Source organism: Podarcis erhardii (genome assembly GCF_964252035.2).
Source record: "Podarcis erhardii genome assembly, chromosome: 10".
NCBI classification, from domain to species: Eukaryota; Metazoa; Chordata; class Lepidosauria; order Squamata; family Lacertidae; genus Podarcis; species Podarcis erhardii.
In genome coordinates, this window is record NC_138500.1 from 46,584,144 (window position 1) to 46,603,600 (window position 19,457).

Genomic DNA, 19,457 nt, shown 5'->3' on the forward strand with positions numbered 1-19,457 from the left:
AGACTAATATGCTAATAATTGCCAGTAATGTATTGTGAGGGAGACTGAAATTCACTTACCACATGGATGGCTCAGTTTCAAGAACCCATCTGACTTATATTCTAGCACTACAGTGGTACCTCAGGTTACATACCCTTCAGGTTACATACACTTCAGGTTACAGACTCCCCTAACCCATAAATATTACCTCGGGTTAAGAACTTTGCTTCAGGATGAGAACAGAAATCGTGCTCCGGCGGTGCAGTGGCAGCAGGAGGCCCCATTAGCTAAAGTGGTGCTTCAGGTTAAGAACAGACCTCCAGAATGAATTAAGTTCTTAACCTGAGGGACCACTGTACATAGAATTGTAGAGTTGGAAGGTACCCTGAGAGCCCCCCTGTAATGCAGGAATCTCAACTAGATCATACACGACCGGTGGCCATCCAACCTCTGCTTCAAAACCTCCAAGGAAGAAGAGTCTACTGCCTCTTTGGGGAGTCTCTTCCCTTGCCGAACAGCTCTTACTTTCAGAAAGTTCTTCCTGATATTTAACCAGAATCTTCTTTCTTGTAACTTGAATCCATTGGTTCGAGTCTTAGCCTCCAGAGCAGGAGAAAACAAGCTTGCTCCAACTTCCATGCGGCAGCCCTTATCTGAGAAATAGGTGTAGGGCCATGCAGAAACACCCTGGCTCACCTGATCACACAAACATTTAACACTTGGGACCCCAAACAAGCCCCTACACTACACTGTAGACCTGGACATCCCCTTTCTAGGCCCCAGGCCTAGACAAAAGGCAAGTATGATGGGAGATACAGGAGGAGCCTACTCAAGAGGAAGAGGTGCCAAGTGAAACTTGTAGCCCAGCTGAAGATCAGTAAAGGGTGGATCTGTTTGTACTAGCATAAAACCTCTCAGCCTCTTTCTATTTTAGTGTGATCTTTTGCTTTTAATGATCCCACATCCTCTTATTTAGCTACTGTTTGGTAACTATGTAATTAAGTAACCCCACCACCCTGTTCCAGTGACAGAAATATATGTTAGCATGAGTAACTGAAGGGAGTGGTTACAGGATCCACTGATCAAAGCTTGCAATGGAATTAAAATATTTAATTGAACGGACTGCAAGGCATGCAATAAAAATATTGGATACTGGATACTACGGTAGAATATAAGTGAGGACACAATAATTATATGGTCTGTATCAGAATATGTCTAACTTATTGTTTGATATTGCATTTAAATGGTTTCACTGCAGGCTCCTCTGCCTTATGAGCAGATATTTTCTAAACATATAATGTTGCAACTGTCACATCTCTTTGACTTAGAGCATGTATAATTGGCTGTAGTTTACTCTTTCTAGCTTCCATCCTTTTGCAAAAGAACTTATGCTGCAGAAACCATGTGTGGCGCTCACAAAATGTCATGCAGATCATTAGACATCTAATTAGCTTTCATTCTTCACACTAAACATTGTGTAGAGATGATCTCCTGGGAGTCCATAAATTTATTTTATGTTTTCAGACTTGAATTATTCTCCTTGTTCTCTGTTACCCTGAAATATGTTTCAAAACATATTTAATAGTATAAATAGTTGCTGTCATACATCATGCGTGAATAATGGGTTTCTTTTCCTTTTTTTACACTGCTGGCCCAACAGAGCAAAATATTTTGCTCATGAGACACAAATAGAATCAAGGGGTTAAAATTACACATGCATCTTTTAAAAAGAGGAAGGTAAGTCCTTGATATGATTGTAGACAATAAGGCAAAGTATTTCACTTCACACAGCATGGCTGACACGATGGCATTCAGAATACAATTTTGCTGTGACTTTCAAGCATTTATCTGAAAGGGCCAGCCCCTTATTTACATGTTTAATATAAATAAGTATGCCTCTGCACCACAGTTGGCCTCATGGCTTTCAGCCAATCAAAGCATCTCTTGGAATAGAGAGGGAAACATGGTGACAGGGGATATGGGCCGGGTTTTAGGACCAAAACAAAAAAGGATAAGAGTTGGGAAGGTGATTTCCTGGAAAAAGAACACTGAACATTGAAGGACTGGCAATGTGAATTATGCATGCTATGCAGTGGGATGGAATGATCTATCAATTTTGGTTCTCTCCATTTCTAAATTCAGTTATTCACATCTTGCAGCAATTTGTTGTTGTTTTTTAAATTTCATGAAAATTCATCAGAATTTTATGTGAATTTGTACTAATAAACACACACACACACACACACACACACACACACACACACAAAGTTTTGCGTAACATACACATTTCCCCTGATATAATGCATTTTTGTATGCTATTTTTACTAATATCTTCATTTTATGCATTATTTCCCTTAATATCATCACACTGGCTGGTTGGAGAACTGTATTGCAAAATTCGGATCAGTATGAATTTCAAGGGATAGCTATGTTTCGGTTCCCATAGTATTTCAGAAAGTGTGAATTGGATGGATTTGGCACCAAATGTGAACAGCATCCAGCTTTTCCTCTATTCCTAGCTATGCATTACAGTATAAATGTCTTTGGGTATACAGCTTTCATACTAAAGAATATGCAGTGATACCTGTATACCTTACCGTCATGTGCCATCAATAGATAAATCAACCAAGTATCTTTGACCAAGCTGCAGAGCCTCTTTCCCTCTCATGCCTCTGCCATTGGTTTTGCATGCACAGTACTGTATTATAAGGATGCAGAGCAGCTTGTGAGCATGAAATCTGTTGGCAGCAGGTGATGTTTCCAGGGTTGTATGGGGAGGTTGGGGCCTGGCAGACCCAGCAACTGAGGAACATATGAAGGCATCTTCTACTTGATTGGTTCATCTAGCCCAGATGCTGATGAGCAGTGACTCTCCATCCTTTCAGGCAGGAGTCTCTCCCAGTCCCAGCCCTGCCTGGAGATGCCAGGAATTGAACCAGAAACCTTTTGCATATAAAGCATGTGTTCTACCACTGAGCTACAGCCCAGCACGCTGCCTTTCAGCTTGCTTACCATCAGGTCCAATATATATTTCAGTATGCTGATATGTCCAGAACACTCTTAATGGCATGAGAAAGTTAATGTGGGCTGGGAGTTGCAAGTCAGGCCCTGACCTGTGGTTCCGTCCAAGACCTATGGGTTAATGAGGACTCTCTCTATACATGTAGGCTGACCAGGGAAGAGGCTCTCACCATGACATTAATACCCTTTGCCTTTTGATGCACCCAGGTCCTGCACAGGTTCTATTTATACAAAACATGGCTTCCAAGCAAGCTTAAGTTACGAATTTCTTTTTAACTAGTTAAAACAATTCTTTCAGGTTAGAAGAGAGTTTGGAGTTTGGATTTGATACCCCGCTTTATCACTACCCTAAGGAGTCTCAAAGCGGCCAACAATCTCCTTTCCCTTCATCCCCCACAACAAACACTCTGTGAGGTGAGTGGGGCTGAGAGACTTCAGAGAAGTGTGACTGGCCCAAGGTCACCCAGCAGCTGCGTGTGGAGGAGCAGAGATGCGGACCCGGTTCGCCAGATTACGAGACTACTGCTCTTAACCACTGTACCACACCAGCTCTTAGGAAGATTCTATCCTATGTGGCCATATAAGGAGTAGCAGTGATGGGCAAAGATGCTGGTATGATGTGACAGCAAGTGATACCCAAGTGAAGGTTTAAATATGCTGTTACAGATTCTGGGTTGAGCTCTGGAACTGAAAGCAAGATCCTGGGGTGATCCTTTTTGAGCTCTGGCTCAAATTCAGCACTCAAATAGTAATGGATGAGGAGGAGCTGGTCAGTTCAGAGTGCTGGCTTTATGTGCTGGGGTTTCCCAGAAATGATTAATCAGTGAAGGGCTCCTTTACTGTAAATTAAAGCCTAGCTGAGTTCACTGTCCAGTTTTAGAATGACACTATAATTTTATTTTAACAGGAAGTCTAAGCAATTTCCACATAATGCGAGGATAGCCATTTTTTCCTAGTTCTAAGATAAGGTGATAATTTGGTTGATACATGGCGATGACCAGTGTGATAGGGCAGAGGACAGTGAAATGGCTTCCAGTGCTGACCAGTGACCAAGGGAGAAGTGTATACCAGTGTTTCCCAACCTTGGGCCTCCAGCTGTTTTTGAACTACAATTCCCATAATCCCTGACCACTGGTCTTGCTAGCTAGGGATGATGGGAATTGTAGTCCAAAAACAGCTGGAGGCCCAAGGTTGGGAAACACTGGTGTATACTATATTGGTGGTTGTTGCTGATATGCAGGGATAGTGTGGATACTGCTAAGGAATGACCAGGAGCACTTGGTATGACCCAACAATGTTTGCCCATGCCTGCGTATTGCTTGCACAATATTTCTTGAACTGAAGTATGCTATACAGTGGTACCTCGGGTTACATACGCTTCAGTTACATACACTTCAGGTTACAGACTCCGCTAACCCAGAAATAGTACCTCAGGTTAAGAACTTTGCTTCAGGATGAGAACAGAAATCGGGCAGCAGGAGGCCCCATTAGCTAAAGTGGTGCTTCAGGTTAAGAACAGTTTCAGGTTAAGAACGGACCTCCGGAATGAATTAAGTACTTAACCCGAGGTACCACTGTACTCTGCTGCCTTTCAGTGACCACCAATACAGATCTGGAGCCCTCACCTCAGTGGTCAGTGCTCTGTATCAGTGACCACGCAGTACACTCACTTCCCACCTTGTCTCCACTTCTGATATACTAATTGCATTCCAGTCTTACATCTCAAACTGATACTTCCTGGTGATAAATGATCTCTCCCCCCCCCCCCCATTTTGCTAGAGTAGAGAGGGTTGCAAAATAATTTCTGGCAAATGTTATTCTGATTGGACTTAAATCAACATGCCTTGGTTTTTTTTTTGTTCTTGCTGTAAAAGAGGCTTTGATTTTGTTAGAAATTCCTTCCTTATCTTAGCAAATGCTTGTGGAATGGCATTCAAGCAGAACACATTGATAATTCTTTCAAGCTCTGAAAGTAGGTTTAAAGAAGAACATACACAGCTCACATGTTTTCTTAAGTTTGAAAACTCACCAAAAATTTTTTAGGATGCCTAGTTTAAAACACTGAGGCATATGCTGTGTTTATGATGTAGCTTCCTTTGTTTGTTCGCTTGATATAAGTATGCTTTGCTTAATCTGTGAGGAGTCTTTCTATGTATTGCAATATTTAGTTCGCATAATGATTGAAATATATCAATGCCCAATGGGTAAATGTGTCATTTAGAAGCAGCTGCCAAGGTTTCTCCCCGCTGCTCCAATTAACACATTCAGTACACGCTTGCCAGTGAGTGGTCTGTGTATATGGATTAAACCACTTTTCTGTTTGTTCAGGCTGCATTGTATGGTATTCAGAAACGATGTGTTCCTTGTTCATTGTTCTGCAAACCAAAGAAGAGAAGGCAAGAGAGAAAAATCACATGACATTTGAAGGTGTGCAGCTGCAAATAACAAGGTAGTAAATACTAGGTTGCAGAAAACCTCTTCTACTTTCAGATGTGGTTCAGTCCATTGAGTAACGTTTATCTCCGCCCCTCTGTCCCCTCTTCAAATGATGGAGACACAGAATAGTGAAATTCTAGTGCTGGGATTCCTCTTGCTGTCAGGCAGATCTTTTGAACTTTGTTCCGTTTATTTATTAGAGCGTGTTTGACACGAAGAGCGTACCTTTTCAGCTGATGGTTTTCTCTTTATAAATATTTGTTTTCAGACTGAAACGGTCTCTTCGGTTCTTTCTGTTCAGGATCTGGCAAAGGTAACGCAGCGAGTGTCCTTTATTGTCAGAGCTTAAACTGATTTTTGAATGGTGCCAAGCTGGCTGGTCAAAGGGGCCAGTTCTCCTGTATTTGCTGCTCATTCATGCTCAGGCTGCTTTTTGTGAAGTGCGGCTGTTGGCCAAAACCAACAGAGGGTACACAGACCTGATATTGTGGGCTGCTGAATGAGATGGAGCGTTTCTTGGGCTTTGTCAAGCAGATAAGAAGATCGAGGAGAAGAAAAGGCAAAAAGTACCGGCCAGAGGAGGATTATCATGAGGGTTATGAGGATGTCTATTATTACGCCTCGGAACACTTTCCAAGTAAGCACTGTATAAATGTGTTTTTTTGTTGCTGTGACAAATGTCCACTATTGCATTTAGGCATGAAATGCTAATGCAGACCAGAATACTACTGTATTTCACACAGGTATTAAAGCATTTCAGAAACACTGTTGATTTCTGCATAGATGTACCGGCAGATTTTTATTTTTTTAAAAGGCTCTTATGATCTTGTAGGATGAAAGAAAGGCAGGGTTCAAAGCCATGGTTAATATTTCAGGCGCAGTTAATTGATTTCTGTTGTTGCAAGCCTTTTATTAAAGCACTTTAAGCTGTAAACTGATATTGCAGACCTTTTCTAATAGTGCACGTGTACAGTATGTCTGCATCTCTCTCTCTCTCTCTCTTTTCATGTGTGTGTATTTTCAATATATATTATGTGTGTGTCTGTGCGCACACACACATACACACCCCAGCAATTTTAAAGTACCATTTATGGTAGTTGCACTCATGCATAAATTTAGAAGTTGAAGTTAAACATAAAGGTTGTTGAATGCAAGTCAGCCCTTTGTAGATACGTTTTTGCTTCGTTCTTTCTAGGAGAAAGTAGCTCAAGTTTATTTTCTCTGGTGCTGGTTGAAAAATTAACTAATTATGTTGTCAGTGTATTCTGTTGCCAAGTGTCTGCAGCTGCAGTTTATAACAAGGCAACAAAATCATGCTTAGGATCTGTGCAAAATTGTATTTGAAAAATGTAATGTGCTCAAAATATTCTCTGTACCTGTAAGCTCTCTGAGTTCATGCTTTGTCTTGTACCTATCCCAAAGGATTGGAGATGCCCAGAAGTGCCTGAGGGAACAATGGGTTGGGGAGCTACATGTAGGCATTGCTGAGTCTATTATGCCATGCTTTAAGCTGAAGGTGTTGACAATATAAGCAGCCAGGCACAAACAAATGTATAACATGGTGCTATTAATTTAAAATATTTGCAGCGAATAGTTTCCTGTCTACTGCATCCTGAGCATTTATCATTTAAAAAAGTTAAATTGCAATTTTGGAAATGTACATGGCTGTGCCAGTGAAAAATGATTTGACATCTAACCATTTCTCTTTTGCAGACATTTTTTTTGTAGAATATTTATTGTGCACTTTGTGGAGTGGAGTGGAGTTAACCATATCTGCTAAAAACCCAAATGTAGACCTTAATTTTTACAACATGAGGATTAAGTAATTTGATCCTAATTTTGGTTCTCTATGCCCAGTGTGCGCCTATATTTCAAGCAATAATTTCATAGTAGCATCAGATACAAAACCTTAGTCAAACTAACCTGCATATTACTGTACAAAATGAACATGATTAAAATAGCAACTTTGGTCCTTGTTCCACTTTCCAGACCATGCAACTAATCAAACAAGGTTTCCCCTTGAATAATGCACTTCAATAGAAATTAAAGGAAAGCAAAGGATACAAATGGGTAAGACAAAATTCTGTGAAAAATGGCACTGAGCAAGGGTGTCAATAGAGTTGTCCTGTAAGGATGTCTCATTGTCCACCTAGAATGAAATGATAGACTCTTCTCTGGATGTTCCAGCCTCCCAAGGTATATCAGATAGTAATTTCATTCTGGTGTTTTACACCAGAATGGTAGTGTTTAGTCTCTCAAAAATGTTGAACTTGGAAAACACTTTTGCCATTTATCATAGGTTATATTACTACCAGTAGAGTAGCTGCTTCACCTTCAGATATAATGATCATGTATGGTGCTGGGAATGCCTTCTGGTTTCAAAGTTGGAAGAAAAAGCTGCTTAATAAATAAATAAAATTCCAACAGATAACCTATAAGCATCTGGTTATCAGTGGTTTGGGAGTTGTTGTATCAGTAGCATCTCTTATAATTTCTTTTTTGCAATTTTTGTCTGATCTTGGAGTGCATGACATCCTGCTCTAGTGACTAGAAAAGTGGAACACATAGTAATTGCTGCAGAAGGGTGTTCTGTGGAGTGTTGCTGTTTCTCAAACTTGCAGTTGTCTGTATTATCCTTAAGTGTGGCTACTTTGACCTCTTGGTAGCTATTGCTTTCTATATGTGGAGCAAACCATCTTTCATCTTTTGTTGTTGTTGAATGGAAGTTCCAAAGTAATTTTTAAAAGTGGGGGGAGATTTTAAAAGAAACATAATAGCAATACACCTACATTCCTTTGTTACACTTCGTAAATTGGGTGCTTCCGTTGGAAATCTTTCTGTTAATTTTTTTGACCTTTCCCCCTATTCCCCACCCCCCATCCTGTTGGGAGTTCTGCATAAAGGCACTTGCAGGAAAGTACAGCCATGTATAACTGAGTATGAAGTGTTAGGGCTTCATTAGAAGAAGAAGAAGAGTTTGGACTTGATATCCCGCCTTTCACTACCCTTTAAGGAGTCTCAAAGCGGCTAATAATCTCCTTTTCCCTTCCTCCCCCACAACAAACACTCTGTGAGGTGAGTGGGGCTGAGAGACTTCAGAGAAGTGTGACTGCCCCAAGATTACCCAGCAGCTGCATGTGGAGGAGCGGAGATGCGAACCTGGTTCACCAGATTACGAGTCCACCGCTCTTAACCACTACACCACACTGGCTCTCCATTAGAAGTAAACCCAGGAAGAAACAACAGCACAGAAACAATAACTAGTAGAATGAATTGTCTTAGGCAAAAAGTGGCCATACATGTTTAATACCTCCGGGCACGACTGCATATTGCGCCATGCAAGCATATAATTTGATATTGGATCCATGATGTAGCATCTGAAGAATCTAAATTTAAATTGTTCAAAGTATCTAACTTAAAGATGGCATTTCTAAACTGAAGATGAAAAATATTTGGAAGAGCTTGCAGTCATAAGAAACTTGGAGAAGACATTTGATTCTGCTGTTCCCACTCCAGTTAGCAGTAGGCTGAAGAGTAAGATATGTGCCCAGCCCCTTTAACCTTGCTTTATATCAAATTTACAGTAGCTGGAAGGAAGGAGAGGTACGCTTCTCATTTCATTTGGAGCTCTAGAACAGGAACATGTGGCCCTCCATATGTTGTTGGACCACAACTCCCAGAACCATTGCCCATTGGCCATGTTGGCTGTTGAAGTCCAGAAATAACTGGATAGCCACAGGTACCCTAGAATACTCCACAGTGGGCCAAATGAATAATATATACCGTATATTACAGATAAGCTGCTTATTTTTCAAAACCCATAACCACAGACATTGCAGCAGTGTCTTCGTAGGGTTTTCATGATTGTGCCAGCATAATTTTCAGTATATGCAATAACAGTACAGTACTAACTTCTGGATAGTTACTGCTGCTGTCTTTGCAAATGCATCGTGTTCTTCTCCAATAGATATAAGGGAACACTGCAAGGAGAAAATTTTTAACACCTGAAATTACTATTAGTAGCTTGTTAAGTTTGTAAAGGCACCCGTAACCAAGTTACATACTATTGATTCCTGTGCTCTGTGCAGATGCCATTTTATGACACTTTAAACCCTGGCACACTTGGCTTCTGCAAGTTTAGCAGTGACACCCACATGTTATAATCACTTCTCCCAAACTGTTCCTCAGTCCAGCTGTTGAAAAGCCGTTCCAAAGATAGACTCAAAAATCTTGTGTGGCAGGAGATAAAAATGTGAATTATTTTATTAATAGTTTTGACAAAAATGAGCATTTGAGATGAGCAATTCATTTGAAAAAGACTGAATGAATATATATATATATATATATATATATATATATATAGGCTGAGCAGGCTAGGTTAGTTACTATTTCTTCTTTTAATCTGTTGTCAAATTTGTATCCCACCCTTCCTCCAAGCCGGTTGCCCCATCTTAACCTTGCAACAATCCCATTGGAGAATAAGTCAAGCAAGGATGTGAATCAAGGTTTCCATAGCTGATGAGCCCAGCAGTGTTGTTTGTATTTTCAGTGAGAAAGGAACAGTTGGCTGAACCTGACACTTATTGATTGAGTAGCTGTAGATAATCATAGACTCAAAAAGTGGAATATATTTGCAAGCTATTTATTTTAGTTCCCTACTGTAATGCAATGCAGAATCCTGTGCAACTGGGAATAAATGCTACCTAGCTTTGAATTATGGGAATCCATCAGGTAGGGCCATTTAATTCTGTTGGCACTCAAGTTCCCAAAATGACTACCTCTGCAGAATGAAACAGGTAAACAGAATCAGGGGAAGAGCAGGTAGGTGGCTGCCAGCAGACATACCTGTTACCTCTTACTTACTAATACAGGGATTGAAAACTATTTCCTATAAGGGGCCATTATAGGCCACTGTTGGGGGGGGGGAAAGTCATTCTGTGGCATCAGCCAATGTTGCGGGGGGGGGGGGGCAGAGCCAAATGTATGTGGAGGTTGTAGCATTGCAGGATTAAGTAGTTCTTTCTCTCTCTTTTGCGCTGTGTTCCTGCCTCTGTACTACCTCATCTATGTGGGCTGCATGAAATTAAGACAAGGGCTGTAGGTTCCCCACCCCACAAAAGAGTTTCGAATGAGAAGAGTGGGCGACCTGCCCAGCCATGTTATGCTTTGATGGCCTCCCTGTCTGAAATTAGCATTTGTCAAGGAAAACCTATAGTCTTATTGCTGTGATCCTGTGTATGGTGCTGGAGGAGACTCTTGAGAGTCCCATGGGCTGCAAGAAGATCAAACCTCTCCATTCTGAAGGAAACCAGCCCTGAGTGCTCACTGGAAGGACAGATCCTGAAGCTGAGGCTCCAATACTTTGGCCACCTCATGAGAAGAGAAGACTCCCTGGAAAAGACCCTGGTGCTGGGAAAGATGGAGGGCACAAGGAGAAGGGGACGGCAGAGGACGAGATGGTTGGATAGTGTTCTCGAAGCTACCAGCATGAGTTTGACCAAACTGCGGGAGGCAGTGGAAGACAGGAGTGCCTGGTATGCTCTGGTCCATGGGGTCACGCAGAGTCGGACACGACTAAACGACTAAACAACAACAACAACAATATTTGGCTAGCTGCCCAGGCACCTGCACTGGTGCCTGCCCTGGTCTTTCTTCTATCCCCTACCCCACAGCCCAGTCTTCTGAGCAGCATTGGGCAGCTGAGTTACAGCTGCCATTCAAATTCCCCTGACATAACCTTGCTTTACAACATTGAAGTACATTTAAATAGCAGCTAGACCCACCTATTTGGAGCGCTGGCTGCCCACCACTGCTGGGTAAACTCACCAGTTTCCAGTAATAAAGGCATAAGGTCAAAAAGGTGACTGATCAAGAGCAGCTAACCCCACCTTAAAACCCCTGAGCCCACTTTCCCCTTTTGCCTGGTATCCGCATACTGTGGCTTGACCCCACTGCTGCAGTCCACAGGAGAGAGAGAGAGTCACCTTTTTTCAAGCAATTTCCTATAGAAGTGCTCAGGCAGGTCACCAAGAGACACTATTGCTCTAAATGACCTTTGTTCCTTGAAACTGGCCAATCAGGACACAATTATTTCCTTCAATTTTCAAAGAATGATTCGTTCGGGACCAACTCCCACAACGAATCTACTGCGAGCACTTCAAAACACACACACACACACACACACACACACACACACACCAGTTTTATGCTGATTGGTGTACTTGCACCAATCAGAATTCATTCGGGCAGGATTCTTTCAACCCTGTCACATACCCTCTGCAGTCTGTTCTGAGAGAAGCATAGCACTTCAGAGGCTGGGAGGGAAGCAGTAGGCAGGCAGGCGGTGTTGCTGTGGTTTCAGGCAGGGGCAGGGAACCATGACAAGATAGAAAAGGACTTCCTTTTCTGCAGTGCAGAGCAAAAAAGCTCACTCCACATCCCATAACCTCTCTATGTCTATATCTTCCCAACCCTTTGTCTTGCTCCCCCATACACACACACCTTCCACTCAGACCTTATTGTTTCTTGATCTCCCAGACCCTAGACTTCTTCTTTTCCCTCAGTGTTATTCATCTCTTCTGGTCCTTGCCGTATTTCTTTCTCCTCCATCCTTTAACCCCTGTGTTTCTTCAACCTCCCAAGCCCACAGTCTTGTGCTGGTGTCAAATTTGTGTTGCCTATTGTGACCTCTGGCTCTGCCTACTCCTAGTTTCACCTTCCCTTAGCTGCCCACCAGACCCAGGCGGCATCTGCAGCCACAGGATGGAGAAGGGGGCTCACCTGAGAGCATTTTGCCCACTCAGCCCACTCAGATTTGGAACGGGCCCTGGCAAGTTACTCTCTTGCATGAACTTGTATATGATCACAGTGCATTAGCTTAAATTTAAAAGCAGTGTCTTAGATACTGAACACTATAATTGAGAAAACAAAGCAGACTGTGGGAGGGACATGGCACCATGCCAGCAACAGCTATCCTGGTTTTCTGAAACGCATTCCTGAGCATGCCAGTCTTCTCAACTGCTATGTAGAAGTTGCGTTGATGATAGTGTGATGTCGGGAGCCCAAGTGTTTTATAGAGCTTACAAAACAGTATCTATTAATAGTTAAAAGGCTGAATAGGCTTCTATACATGCCACTATATATGATGTGTCAAGGGTTTTAAGAACTAGAAATGTGTCATCTTTTGAACATTTTCAGTAGAGAAGCTTCTTTCTGAAGGAGGATGACATTAAAGTAGCTGAGTTTGGCAAATGAAAGCTTAGAGGTATATTTCTGGTATGTCATTATTATACTGTCTGAACAGGACCCAAACTTGGATTATTTCTTCACTATTTAGGCAGGGTTTCAGTAGCCCACCAGGACAGAGCTCCTGGGATATTGCAACATTCTTCAGGATGTTAAGAGAAGGAATTATCCAGAAAACTGGAGAAAAATATCAGCACTGCCACTCCCTAGTACTTTTCTGTTACTGTTTCCTGCTTTCTGTAGGATAGACATGAAGCAGCCAGTTGTGAATCATCTAGGTTAGTGGGAAGGCTTTGCCCCACAAAGCTCTATTTAAGCAAGGGATGGCGAGTTCCCTGGAGTTTAACAAGACCCACACTAGTAGTGTAAAGGTAAAGGTAAAAGGTAAAGGGACCCCTGACCGTTACGTCCAGTAGTGACCAACTCTGGGGTTCCAGTTACAGATAGGTAGCCGTGTTGGTCTGCCATAGTCAAAACAAAAAATTCCTTCCAGTAGCACCTTAAAGACCAACTAAGTTAGTTCTAGGTATGAGCTTTCGTGTGCATGCACACTTGAGTGTATCTGAAGAAGTGTGCATGCACACAAAAGCTCATACCTAGAACTAACTTAGTTGGTCTTTAAGGTGCTACTGGAAGCAACTCTGGGGTTGCGGCGCTCATCTCGCTTTACTGGCCAAGGGAGCTGGCATACAGCTTCCAGGTTATGTGGCCAGCATGACTAAGCTGCTTCTGACGAACCAGAGCAGCGCACGGAAACGCCGTTTACCTTCCCGCCTGGAGCAGTACCTATTTATCTACTTGCACTTTGACATGCTTTTGAACTGCTAGGTTGGCAGGAGCTCGGACCGAGCAACGGGAGCTCACCCCGTTGTGGGGATTCAAAGCGCCGACCTTCTGATCATCAAGTCCTAGGCTCTGTGGTTTAACCCACAGCACCACCCACAACCCAGAGTAAATAATATGGTTCTCTCCAAATGTTGATGGACTCCAGCTCCCGTCAAGCCCATCCCACATGGCCAGCGATCAGAGATAATGGGAGTTGTAGTCCAGCAACACCTGGAGAGCACAACATTGTCTACCTCTAGAAGAGCTATTAGGTTTCTTGCTAATAATTCTGATCTTGCATTTATGTTACTATATATTAGGTGTGATTGTATAATTTCAACTTCTTCAACTTAATCCTATTAGTTTGAAATGTTTTGTTACATTAAAAAAAAAAAAGATGGTGTATTTTGATATTTATTTGATATCTAGGCTGTCCACTATGAAAGAGTGGAATATAAATAAACTAAACATTGGCTAGTACTGCTAAAGCTCTGTTAACCTAGGATATCTCCTGGTATAACTTCACTTTACCTATCCTGCTCTTTTCTTGTCTGTTGAATATCTGGATTGATCAGTGAATGTTGGAACTGCATTAAATGTGAACAGGATAGCTCCTGATGCTGTGGCTCTTCATTTGTACAGCACTTCAATGTGGACAGCGCCTCATTGTTTTCTGACAACAATCTTATTGATGGGGAGTGCATAATTAATGGTGAATCTGCAAAGATCAATACATGCCTTTTTGTTGTGAGTTACTTGTGTTTAAAAGTACAAGACACTGCACCAAATCTCCAGGTTGGCTTTTCCACAAGGCAGAGTGAGGCAGCCATCTCAGGTAGCAGATTTTGGGTGTTGTGAAAGGGCAGCAAGTAGTTAGTTATTCGTTTATAATTACTGTAGTTTTCCTGTGAGGTAGGGGAAGAGGTGCTTGTAGGACTTTCTGCCTCAGATGTCAAAATAACTTAGCTGGCCTTGGGTATTATGTATCTTGACTTGTGGGAGGATGCACCATTTGCAGTTCTTCCTTGGGCAGAAAAATGACTTGACCTAGTCCTGCCAGATTTATTTTTAAACACACATCCTCTCCATAATGAAACACGGTGCTTCTCATGCCTCCCACTACTATTGCAAATGGCCTCTAATGCTGCTTTCGTCTGACTTGTTTCAGCATGAACTTCCTCACAGATGAAAAGATGGGGTGCCTGGTGCTGCCTGGACCATGCAGAGATTGACGTTACCAGGATGTATCTGCGCATATTTGGTTATGCATGTCTTTATAGGTCATCATGTTCGCTTCTGGCATTCCTCAGTAGGATCTGAGGTGGTTGTTGTTGTTTAGTCATTTAGTCGTATCCGACTCTTCATGACCCCATGGACCAGAGCACACCAGGCACTCCTGTCTTCCACTGCCTCCTGCAGTTTGGTCAAACTCATGCTGGTAGCTTTGAGAACACTGTCCAACCATCTCGTCTTCTGTCGTCCCCTTCTCCTTGTGCCCTCAATCTTTCCCAGCATCAGGGTCTTTTCCAGGGAGACCTCTCTTCTCATGAAGTGCCCATAGTACTGGAGCCTCAGCTTCAGGATCTGTCCTTCCAGTGAGCACTCAGGGCTGATTTCCTGAAGAATGGATAGGTTTGATCTTCTTGATCAGTCCATGGGACTCTCAAGAGTCTCCTCCAGCACCATAATTCAAAAGCATCAATTCTTCAGCGATCAGCCTTCTTTATGGTCCAGCTCTCACTTCCATACATCACTACTGGGAAAACCATAGCTTTAACTATATGGATCTGAGGTTAGGCACCTGTAAAATGTGGTTTTGAAGAGTTGCATCTCAGTTTCCCATATGCAATCCTATATATATAAAATCAGTAATATGCCCAGAAAGTGCTAGTCGTGTGATAGTGACCCAAGGAAAGTATTCATGGAGTTGTAGGGGCCAAAACTAAGCCTACAGGAGAGGGTCACACGGTCTTTTTGCCCCTGAGGGCTACGTGAAATGAAGGTACGTCATCAGTCATTGAGATAAATGCCAGTAGATCTGACAGGGCCTGGGCTGACGGGTGGAGTAGAAGCCATTCACATCCACAGGCAGAATGTGCAAGGTAGGAATGACTATGCATCACTCTAACTTTTAGGTCACCAAACAGTTGTTGGGGGTGGCTGAAAGGAGCACAGTTTACATGGGGCAGATGGTTGTGAGCTTAAAGGAACGTGAATTTATCTGGAAGGCAGCAAAAGGAATTGGTGGAGGGGCGTAGCTTGGGCACCTGTGTGAATGCATTGAAGGCTTCCCGGGACCACATGCAGCCCAGAGGGTCTAGGATTTTATGTGTGGATATAATGGGACAAAGGGAATGGTCTCAGTCTAAGAATATGGCTTAGACTAAAATCCTAGCCCCCACTCCATGCAGTCGAGTGGAGCCCTTACCACATTGACATCATGGCTGCTCAAGGTAGCTGTTGTGGAAGGTGTGAGGCTGGGCCATCAAACTTTATCATTGAACTAGGTCCAGCCTGGCACAGAATATGGGTCCAGTTTCAGGATGCTGATGGCATTACCTGATGGCAGTGAGACTGGCTCAGGACACAACAGATTCACTTTTGGGGCTTTCCGCCAGGCTCTGCTGGCAGGGATATTGCTACTGGGCTTCTACTCACCACAACATTCAGCAGAGCTTAGGGGAGGGAGACCTTTTATCAACCCACACATCCCCGCCCAGAAGGGCTTTTGGATTGCTCTGCAAATTAAGGTCATTCATTCTCTCTCTCTCTCTCTCTCTCTCTCTCACTCACACACACACACACACACAGACACACACACAGAAAGAGAGAGAGAGAGAGAGAGAGAGAGATAGAGAGAGAGAGAGAGAGAATAAAGACATAAACCCTAGTTTATCTAGTTTACATTTGATGCTAGGCTACATTGGTACTATGTACACACAAGTCAGTCAGGGAATTATTTCTCAAAAACAGCAGACAGAGATCACAGGTGTAAGTAAAGTAGCACAGTGGCATCTAAGCCATATTGCGCCACACACCAGATGACAGTTCAAGCAGCTGTCTCTTCACTTCCATTCAGGTCATGCGTAAAATTGTCTTCCTGTAGCAGCCAGCCTCTTCAGTTCCCAAGGTCTTAAAAAGGCGGAGGACAACCAGTCTATTGTCTTTATGAATGTGAAGAAAGCAAATTAATATCCTCAGTCGGAGAACACAGGGATGAAAAGGTGCTTCTGGACCATGCTACTTGAGACTGGAGCTTTTGTGATTGAATGCTCCTCCATACAAAGCTTTCTCCTCCACACAGGAAACTGCATGTCAGGGAGAAGAGTTCATGGGAAATATTTACTGGAAGGCCACTGACTTACATGAGTCTATGCCTGTGTTCTGAACTGGTACAGCCCTGAACTATGCCTTCCCCAGCCTCTTAGGAGATCTAGGCTTCTGGTGTGCCCTTATTACAAACTTGTTGAAATACAAGTGGGCAGCCATTTGCATGTACCCTTTATGCATAGCTGTCAACCACTCCTTATTTGGTGGGAAACTCCCTTATCCCAGCGCCATGTCCCACTGCTGTCCCTTATTGATGATGTCCCTTAAATTTCCCGGGTTTCATGCTCACCCGGCTCAGGAGGGAAGCAGCGGCTTGGGGTCCTCTGCTGGAAGAAGGAGCGTGTGCTGGTGCCGTCGTCCTGGTGCGAGGAGTTCCATCGGCCCTTCCCCGCCCGAGGGGGGGGGGAGGGAGACTCTCGCCCATGCCACCCGCGAGCCCGGAGGCGGCAGCGATGGTGGCAGCTGAGGAGGCGGCCTGAGGGAAGAGGAAAAGGAGGGGATGGGAGGGACGCAGAAGGGTGGCGCTTCAACAGACGCCGCAGCGCCGCAACCACCTCATTCTGGATTGACAGCATCTGTCAATCCTACCAAGGTATGTAACTCTTTACAATAGCAAAATCCCTTATTTTGGCTGCTGATCCCTTATTTTTGAGGCTGCTGGTCCCTTATTTTCAAATCTGTAAGTTGACAGCTATGCCTTTATGAGATTTGTCTGAGTCCTTCTCAATTAAACTTTATTAAACTTCCTTGAGCCCCTGTGAGAGGAAGGATAGTATTGAAATATAATAAATAAAAACTCTTCAGCATTTGCAATGTTCCACTTGTTAATTTCCAATGTGATTGACCTTTAAGACGATGGTGCTTTCAACGGCAAAATAGTTAATGTAGTAGCAAAGTATATTCCTGATGGTGAGAAGGAAACAAGTTACAACAAAATAGGATTAAAAACGTGCAGGAGGTGGGGAGATGCATGAACTGAGCTGATCAGCATGCATTAGAGAAGTAAGTTGAAGGGAGGAGAGTTTTTGAAGGTGTTTAAATGCTCTTTTAAACATCAGCAGCGAGAGCTTGTTCTTAGGATGAAATAGTCTGTTGATGAAGGCCAAAATATATGTACTCACTTCCTTTTCACAACTCAGGATATCACTTAGCAAATGAAAGGAATAATCTGATACTAATAGAATGAGTTGCTCTCTTTCACAAGCTTTTACATGAGTGGTTCCACGCGACAGAGATTTGCTGTTATAGAATAATAGAATTGGAAGGGACCTAACGGTCATCTAGTCCAACCCCCTACAATGCAGGAATCTCAGCTAAAGCATCCATGACAGATGGCCATCCAACCTCTGCTTAAAAACCTCCAAGTAAATAGAGTCCACAACCTCCTGAGGGAGATTGTTCCACTGTTAAACGGCTCTTACTGTCAGAAAGTTTTTCTGTATGTCTAGTTGGACTCTCGTTTCCTGCAACTTGAAGACATTGGTTCGAGTCCAACCTTCCAGAGCAGGAGAAAACAAGCTTGCTCCGTCCTCTATGCGACAGCCCTTCAGATATTTGAAGATGGCTATCATATCTCCCCTCAGTCTCCCTTTTCTCCAGGCTAAATATACCCAGCTCCTTCAACCATTATTCATATGGCTTGGCTTCTAGACCCCTGATCATCCTAGTTACCCTCCTCACACGTTCCAGCTTGTCAACATCCTTTTAAAATTGTGATGCCCAGAACTGGACACAGTATTCCAGGTGTGGTCTGACTAAGGCAGAATAGAGTGGCACTATGACTTCCCTTGATCTGATAGGTTATATTCGGAAACAATCAGTTTTCCCAAACGAGCAAGCAAACAGACTGCCTTGCCTCTTCTGTAATAACAATTACAGTGTTTGTTTTCCACTGCATCAACTTCTTTCCAATATTCATGTCGGACACACTTTCAGTATGGCCTTGAAATAGCCAACTTCATCTGGATTCAACCCTTTCTAAGTAAACTTGGGCATGAGGATTGGTCAGCTGCTTCCACCCTCAGCTGCCCTTGCTAGTACCTCTCCCTTCTGTCCTTGGTCAGCATTGTTGTATCTTAATCCATAAACAATTATTGCAGTTCACCAACCTATGCTTGTATTTAGATGAGGACCAATTGGCTGTGCTTTCAACTCCAGTTAAGATCCCTTGATTATTTTGCCTCCTGATAATTTACATCTTTCCTCATTCCTTTACCCACTATATTTCTTGAGCTACAAAGGCATATTTATCAAGATTCTGCTGGAAAATGGGAAGTTCTTCACCTGCTTCTGCTGCAGCTTGCAACAAGGGGCTGCCATTCGTGGTTCTTTACGGTCATCATTCAGTAATGTTGCTGGCCTTCATTTATGTATCATGTATCAAGGAAAAAAATACATGTTTGATGCAGAAAATTGCAGGTCTGAAAATTCTATACATGAATGTCCTTGGATTTCATAGGCTGACTAGATGGAAAACTAATTTTGAACACTGACAGGTTTGCTCAAGTCCTTCATCCTTAAAATGATATAACTATAACTCTAATGACATCTAAATGAAGAAAGGTGAGATACTTGGACCATGCTCTCTCAATTTATATAAATTCTTATTAGATTTGCAGAGT

General features: G+C 42.8%; 1 protein-coding gene across 14 annotated transcripts in view; it reads left to right on the forward strand.

Annotated features, from left to right (window-relative positions):
* Positions 1-19,457, forward strand: part of GRIP1 (glutamate receptor interacting protein 1) — a 331,256-nt gene that overhangs the window by 87,086 nt on the left and 224,713 nt on the right. For 5 of the 14 annotated variants that reach the window (XM_081877834.1, XM_081877851.1, XM_081877845.1 and 2 more), the window contains exon 1: positions 5,560-6,073. The exons of 3 other annotated variants lie outside the window; for them this stretch is intronic. In XM_081877834.1, the coding sequence (XP_081733960.1) occupies positions 5,941-6,073 (133 nt within the window). In that variant the 5' untranslated portion in view covers positions 5,560-5,940. Of the gene's footprint in view, positions 1-5,559; positions 6,074-19,457 lie in introns of those variants that run through there. 6 more of the 14 variants (XM_081877847.1, XM_081877848.1, XM_081877846.1 and 3 more) reach the window with 2 other exon arrangements.